We start from the raw sequence: 8,140 nt of genomic DNA, 5'->3' as shown, positions 1-8,140 counted from the left end.
ATGCAAGAAATATTTATTAATCTTATGAAAACTCTTAAGGGTGAGCAACCCGGAATAGCAACTAACTGTGAAACGGGAATGGATAAGGATGGACAAGATTATGAAGTTTGGGGCAGTGAAGAAAAGGAGCTATGCAAAGCGATGTTAAAAGTGATGTTGTACACCAATGGACTAACGCAGAATTTTGCAGTAAGGAATAAGGTCGATGGTGAGGATATAGTAGACACTTATTTAAGATGTTTAGTAGGGACGACAGTATTAGTAGATTTATATGGAGAGCACTGCCTGTTTAATAAAGTTATTGAGCATGTGTCAGGAATGGTAGGGGGAACGGTGAAGGACTTGCACCAGAGGCAAATGACGGATGAAGAATGCAGTAGGTTCAGTGTACAGAATGCACAAATAGGAGGAAAATTAATTAGTAAGACTATTGGAGATTGGATAGAAACAGGGAGATGGAAGATAAACGGGAAAGTAGATAAGTATGGTTTGGTTATGAAGGACGCGAAAAGTTGTAACGGTAGTGAAGCAAGTGAAAGAGCCAGGAAGGAAACAAGAGGAGAGAACATCAAGAAGGAACGGGAAGACATACAAGAAAAAGTAAGCGGAATAAAGGAAATAATGAAGAAAGGAGAAACATTATCCAAGGAAGCTGCAGACCAAGTAGTGAAGAAAATGGATCCTAATGATAGTGAGGATGAAATGAGGAGAAAACTGGAAAGTGAAATTCAAAGCAGAGTGAAGGAAGATAAAGCAGAAACTCAGAAGGCAGCACTATCGAGTAATCCAAAGCAGGTAGGTAAGTAATATTATTAAAAGTATTATATAAGAAAAGAAAGAAATGCAGAAAGGAATAAAGGAAAAAGATAAAAAAAATGGGAAAGTAGAATGGAAAAAGAGAAGAATGAAATGGAAGGACAGAATAAAAAAAATAGAAAAAAAAAAGTGGAATGTAGAAGAAGAAGGAATCTATCCTACAGTCCATATCTTCACTCACTGTTTTCTTCCTGTCTTCCTCCGTTCTTATAGGTGAAGACTGTAAGGGAAGGAGTGGCTTATGTGAGAAGGCAAAGTGTGTAATAGGGAAATGGAAGACAAACGGACGAGGGAAAAATGAGGTGGGAGGAATTAATACTTACCACGGATGCTTGAGCATATAGTATAGACATGGAAGAATGTATATATATTCAGGGGAAGAATACACTATGGTTTTGTGTTGACAATGAATGTATGTACATTTCCCTTTTTCCCGCTCTCTACTTGTAGGATGAATTATGGGGTGACATTAGCAGGAGCGCCACAAATATGTTTACTGAAATATCTAAAAGTGGCACAAATATTCCAACTTACTGCACTGATTCAAATCCAAGTAGTAGAAGAGTTACTGCCCCAGAAAAAAAGGCATGTCAATATATTAATTCAGGATTAGAGCACATATACAAACTTCAAGAGGAAGATGAGGACAAAGAACACAAGAAAGACAACAGAGCGTTTAAACAAACTATGTTATGTTTCGTTTTGAACGTTTATGCAGATATGCTGAAAAAGGAGGTGAAATCCCCCTGTGAGGTGAGTGAGCAAACAATACAACAAGCATTTAAGGAAGGAATTAATAAGAAGGGTGAATGGTGTAAGGATAATTGTGTTAAGTGTGAAAGGTATGAAAAATATACAGAGTGCCAAATAAACAGTGGGAAGATAGGAGACAAATTAAAAACAATGATCGGGGAGGATACCAACGTAAAAGAAACTCTAAATACTATAAGTTCCATAAATAACTTATGTCACCGTTCACAATGTGTAATAACACAATGGACCAGAGACAAAAGGGATGAGAGGAGCAAAACAATGGGTCAAGGGAAGGGGACTGCTTGGGAGGTTTGGAAAGGATTCATACTTTGGCATGAAAATCTAATTGTATAGCATTGAAATTGGACGATTATATATATATTTTTTCACAGGAAGAAAATGGAAAAATTTTCCATATAAGTACTATTTATATTTTTATGTGTTCCCCTCCTTTTTTCTTACTTCTGTAGAGGGAAAGTTGGGACGACATAAAATTAAGGATCAACCCATTTGCCACCGCCATGCTTCAGACAGAACCAAGTGTTGACGCTTTATGCAAAAAAGTTCAAAATGGAAACGAGGAAGCGTGCAAGCAAATTGTTGCAGGACTAAAACATGTATACAGCACTCAAGGGAAAAAAAACGGTGAAACGAATGCAAAGGAAAATAATAGACTATTTAAACAAACTATGTCATGTTTTATATTAAATGTGTATGCAGAACTCATTAAGGAAAAATGTCAGAACATAAAAAATGACATGCAGGAGTTCTTTAATGTAAGAACAGATCTTCATACAACTGAATGTAAAGGGGGAGATACATGTAATCAATGTAAGTGGGAAGAATGTAAAAATATAAAGGTTGGGAATGGAGAGTTGTGGGGAAGAATAAAAGGGGAGCTCCAGAACAATGGCCAAATAACACAAGCTCTAGAGAAGATATGTCCGAAAAATACAGATGCTGCAGGGAACAGTACCCAGGACACAACTCAAAGAGTCCATATACCCTCCGCAGCTCCTGCTTCTGCAGCTGCGGGACCGGTGGCCACCAAAACATCTCCGGAACCGAATACAAAAACGACTGAAAGTACTTTGGGAACGAAGGATGATGTAACTTCACAAGGTAAGAAAGCGAAGGATGCTGATGGTCCCGTGGGTCCACCTCTCGATGAAGACATAAGTGTCCTGCACACGCGCACTAGTGAGGACGAGCAGGAAGATGTGTGGATTAAGATGAACTCAGGTGGATCACGTGTTTCTGTTGTTACCACCATTACTGCTACCCCTGTAGATCCAGAAGTTCCGAACTCTGTGAAAGGCCCGGAGGGGCAAGGTCCAAATGGACAAGCTAGTCCCATTCCTACTAATCAAGCTCCAGGTATGAATAATAAGGGTGGGAATAAAGAAAAAAGAAAGGAAGAAAGAAAGGAAGTGTTCGCTCCCTTTCTCCCCTTCCTTGCTTCTCCTTCCTTCACCTCCTTCCACCTTCCGAAGCAAGTGTGCACCCTTTGGGTGTACACAAAAGAAAAAAAAAAAGAAAAAGAAGAAAAAAATTAAAAAAAGAAAAAAAGAAAAAAGGAAAAAAATGGAAGGAATGAAGATGTTCCTTCTTAACGCGGGAAGGAAAAAAAAAATAATTAATATTAGAAAAAAAAAAAGAATAAAAAAAGTTTTAGGGTTCCGGATTTAGGGATCCGGGTTTAGCGTTCCGGGTTTAGGAATAGTGCTACAGGGTGTGAGAGTAGTGTTCAGAGTTTATGGTTCCGTATTTAGAAATAGTGGTCCAGGGTATGGGAATTGAGGTTAAGAGTATGGAAGTGTTTAGGGTATTGGAGTAGGGTTCAGGGTATCAGAACAACAATGTGGCCTGGTGTTTAGCTGTTTTAGGGTGTATGAACAGCCACGTGGCCTGGTTTTCAGCTGTTTTAGGGCATATTAAGAATAATGTGGCCTGCTACTTAGCTGATTAGGGAAGGGGAACGAGAGAAGGAAAAAAAAGAAAGGAATGAAGGAAGGAAAGGAAGAAACAATGGACGAAAGAGAAAGGAAAAAGTAAAAAATATTACAAAGTGATAGAAGTGTAAAAAGGAAGTGTACAAAAAATTTAGGACGCGTAAAAAAAAGTTACAAAGTGAAACAAGTGTAAAAAGGAAGTGCAAAAAATAAAAAATTAGGACGTGTAAAAAAAATTACAAAGTGAAAGAAGTATAAAAATTAGAAAACGAAAGAGGTATAAGAAGTAAAAAATTAGGAAATAATAAATTACGAAGTAAAAAATTAAAAAGCGAAAAATTTTTAAAATTAAAAATTAAAAAATGAAATAAGGAAGTGTGTACAAAGGTACATATAATATTCAGGATGTCCCTACTTTCGATCATACTGGAACTACCTTCTTCACGTACTTTTCAGGTGCAAGCGATGAGAAGAGTACTAAGGTAGATACTAAAGCAGGCGAACCAGGTACTCAAGGTAGTCCAGGTGGTAGTCATACTAGTAATGATAGTGGTGCACCAGGTGGTGTTGTACCTGGCGTTCCAGGTGCTGGTTTAGGTGATAGTGAAGCAGCAGCACCTGGTCCAGGGGGTCCTCATCCACCACCAGGACAGCAACCAGCACCACAAGGTCCACCTCCCCCAGGGAAACCACAAGGACCACCAGCATCATCATCAACGCAGCCACCAATACCATTACCACCAGATGGAGCTGGTGTTTTAGGAACAAAGGGTGGACAAGGGAAGGGTGCCCCAGGCACCCATCTTTTTCCTCTTCCTGTCCCACTTGTCAACGAAATTGACCATCTCTTCTCTCCATACCTTCCTACAATTCCCGTCTTCATTGGTACATCTATCATAAGTTATCTCCTTTGGAAGGTAAAAAATAAATAAAAATAAAAAAGAATTAATATTAGAAGAAAAAGGGAAAAAATAAAAGAAAACGAAAGAAAGGAGGAACAGAAAGTAAAGAAAGGAAAGAAAGAAAAAAAAGAAAGGAAAAAAAGAAAGAAACAAGGAAAGAATGAATGAAAGAAAGGAAGGAAATAGTGTATGAGGGTGTAGAGGTGGAGGGTGCAGGATTTCACACTTTAGGGATGTGTGTGTAGGATTTCACATTTTAGGGGTGTTTGTAGGATTTCGCATTTAAGGGTGTTTGTATAGGATTTGGCACTTTAGAGTGTGTGTGTAGGATTTCGCATTTTAGGGTGTGTTTGTATAGGATTTTTCATTTTAGGGTGGGTATGTGTAGGATTTCGCAATTTAGGGGGTGTGTATGTAGGATTTTGCATTTTAGGGTGGATATGTGTAGGATTTCGCATTTTAGGGGGTGTGTATGTAGGATTTCACAACTTAGGGTGTGTATGTAGGATTTCGCATTTTAGGGGTGTCTGTGTAGGATTTTGCATTTTGGGGATATGTGTGTATAGGATTTAGCTTTTTAGGGTGTATGTGTAGGATTTCAGACTTGGGTTTGAAGTTGTGATTACTGTTGCATGAACAAAACATTTCACACCCCTATTAAAAAAATTTTTTCTGTCTTTTTTTGCAGTATTTTGCACTAGGTAAAAAACGACGACGTCATAGAAGAGCTCATCAAATTCCTGGTTCTCCCTCCTTGGAAGAACAACTCCTTGATCACGTGGACGACCAGGCAGATGGTCCACATGAATATACCTTAGTAAAAAAACGCAGACAACCAAGATCTGTTCCAACGGGAAGAACGAAGAGGCCAAAAAAACAGGGCGTTGGTCATCCTGTTGGTCGTCCTGGTATCGGTCACCGCACCATTATTGATATTCATTTAGAAGTCTTAAACGAATGTCAAAAAGGGGACCTGCATTCGACAAAGGAAGACTTCCTCACCATTCTTGTTGATGAATTTATGGGAAGCGAATTTATGGAAGAAGAAAAGGTTCAAGGTTCAGATTCCACGTTTAGGGTTGATGTTCCTGAGGAACGGGTTCCAAGTTCAGATTCCGAATTCAGGGTTCATGTTTCTAAGGAAGATTTTCCAAGTTCAGGTTTCGGGTTTAGGGAAAGAAGACTTTGTTCCTGAGGAAGAAATTCCTATGGAACAGGTTCGAAGTTCAGGTTCCGCGTTTAGCGACGAACACTTTGTTCCTAAGGAAGAGGTTCGAAGTACAGATTCCAGGTTTAGGGAAAGAAGACTTTCTTCCTAAGGAAGATGTTATTAAGGAACAGGTTCCAAGTTCAGATTCCGGGTTTAGGGGAAGAAGACTTTGTTCCTAAGGAAGGTGTTCCTAGGGATGATGTTCCTAAAGTGAAAGTTCCAAGTTCAGATTCCGGGTATAGAGTTTAAGGAGGAACATGTTTCTTAGGAAGAAAGAATTTGTAGCCAAATTGTGGATGCTTATTTTGGGTTTGGTGTTTGAGGAATGTGTGATATGGAAGAAAATATGTGTAATAAAGAATTGTATTGGGGCAGCCTGTTACAAAATATCTGACATAGGCATAGTGGCATATAGGTAGAAATAACATATGCGAATACTATTTCACCTCCTTCCATTAAGCGATACACACTATGTATTATAGTGTCCATATTACCTCTCTAATTTTTTTTTTTTTCTTTGTATTGTGCTAATGTGTTCATGCTTATGTGCAATTCATATAAGCTAAAAAAATCTTCTCAGTTCATTGATTTGTTGGCAAACTTTTGACTTTATTCCTATTTCCTTGCAACTTCTTTACTGAAGATGCAAAATGTTTATTTCCTTTTTTTATAAACTTTTATCCCTAAAATTTTTATTTTAATTTTTTTTTTTTCGTGTATAAATATTTTTATCTTAATAATTTGTTTTTTGTCTTTCCTAATTCCAATTAAGGATGTTAGGAATGTGTTTCAAAAATTGTGCGCGAGCGTTCGCGGAGGTTCGCAAAGATGTTCGCCCACCTTTCTTCTTCTTTTATGTTATACACATCTTTTAGATGTGCAGTTCACATATGAAGCAGGAATAATGATGTTTACATGAATAGAGGAAGAAAGTTACGTCTTCAGCTTTATTTTACTATAATTTATGTATAATATTAGCCGAATAAAAAAAAAACTGACCCCAATATAAATTTGTCACAGAAAAAGTTGTTAAAAAAGAAATGCCCTAATATAAATTTTGTCACAGAAAAAGTTGTTAAAAAAGAAATGCCCTATATAAATTTGTCACAGAAAAAGTTGTTAAAAAAGAAATGCCCTAATATAAATTTGTCACAGAGAAAAAATTGCAAAAAAAGGAAAATTGTCCAAAAAAAAAAAAAGAAATTGCCCTAATATAAGTTTTGTCACACAGAAAAAATTGCACCAAAAAAAAAACAGTGTAAGCCAAACCCCCTTTTTTTTTTGGTTGTGCTTCCGTCCCCACTTTTATTGTGTGTGTGTACTCTTCCCCATTCTTTTTTTTTTTTTTAAATTTTAGAAGGGTAGACGGATCTATTTTTTTTTTTCATTTTCTACTTTTTTTTTTAGTATTATTAATTAATTCAATTTAATTTTTTTTTTTTTTCTTTCTCTTCCTTTTTTTTTTTTTTCCTTTATTTTCCCTCTTCCTCTTTTTCCTTTTTTTCCCTTCTTCTTTTTTAAAAGAAAGAAATTATCTAACATATGGGACAGAATATTCAGATGGGTCCGTTATTGGACCTGTTGTGGAACCAATGGTTGTTGAATATTCGGTAGAATCGCCATCAAAATCATTAAATTCTCTTCTAATGGATCCTACTCTTTTTCTTCTGCCCCCTCCCCCAGAGTGGTTATGCTTTCCAAAGAAAAGTGGTTTATACTAAAAAAAAAAAAAAAAAAAGTGGGTCGAAGGTGGTAGGAACGTTGTTAGGTGGTAAGTGTTGTTATAGTGTTATTGTGGTTGTTAGTGGTAGGTGGTAAATGGTTGGTGGTACTTACCTTATATAGATAGAAAGCAAGTGCCGGTAATGCTATTGTTGCAGCGGCAGCACCACCACCAATACCAATATTGGTGGTACTGTTCATTCCTTTAGAGGAAGCAGGAGCAGCTAGAAGTGTTGGGTCCTGTGATGGTTGAACCTGTGCTCCATTACCACCTTCGGGAGATGGTCCCTCTTTTGTGGGTAATGCGCGTGCTGCTTCCGCTTCACCCTCTGGCCCTGCGTCCCCCTTCTCTTTTGCTGCTGCTTCGTCTTTAGGACCTTCTTCACTTTCTGTAAGTGAAGAGTTGAACAGTAATAAATGTGCACAATATAATGAAGAATCCTTACAACCTGAAAATGTTGTTTTCATAACGAGAGTGTCGTTTCTTCCCTATAGTATGGGACCACCCGTTCGTTCATTTACTGAAGTAACTTTTTAAGAGGAGGTAATGGGAGGGTGTAAAGGCAGAGTAACTATATATAGCAGGTGGTTTAAAAAGGATGTTCAGAGGTGGAGGGTTCAAGTAGGAGGGGAAGGAGTGTAAAGGAGTAACTTCAGGAGTTATTTTATTAAGGTGTGTATATAGTTTTTTTACTCTATAACATACTTACCTGCCCTACTTCCTCCATGTGATTCACCTGGTTCACCTGGTCCAGGTCTAGATTCTGGGGGATCTGGAATTCTTG

At 37.7% G+C, this 8,140-nt stretch overlaps 2 protein-coding genes across 2 annotated transcripts; both read left to right on the top strand.

The window, feature by feature from the left end:
- On the top strand, window positions 1-3,125 carry PCOAH_00030490 (SICA antigen; the record flags this gene model as incomplete). The annotated part of the gene is made up of 6 exons (XM_020059850.1): window positions 1-799; window positions 1,030-1,118; window positions 1,267-1,878; window positions 2,040-2,811; window positions 2,860-2,999; window positions 3,063-3,125. 6 exons carry the CDS (start codon window positions 1-3, stop codon window positions 3,123-3,125), a joined length of 2,475 nt encoding a protein of 824 aa, XP_019915467.1.
- Window positions 3,126-4,583: 1,458 nt separating this feature from the next.
- On the top strand, window positions 4,584-5,618 carry PCOAH_00030480 (SICA antigen; the record flags this gene model as incomplete). Its single annotated transcript, XM_020059849.1, has 2 exons — window positions 4,584-4,610; window positions 5,112-5,618. 2 exons carry the CDS (start codon window positions 4,584-4,586, stop codon window positions 5,616-5,618), a joined length of 534 nt encoding a protein of 177 aa, XP_019915218.1.
- Between the last annotated feature and the right edge of the window lie 2,522 nt (window positions 5,619-8,140).

Source organism: Plasmodium coatneyi, chromosome 10 (genome assembly GCF_001680005.1).
Source record: "Plasmodium coatneyi strain Hackeri chromosome 10, complete sequence".
NCBI lineage: Eukaryota > Apicomplexa > Aconoidasida > Haemosporida > Plasmodiidae > Plasmodium > Plasmodium coatneyi.
Note: the sequence above shows the minus strand (reverse complement) of the source record. Positions and strands in the feature narration are given on the sequence as shown.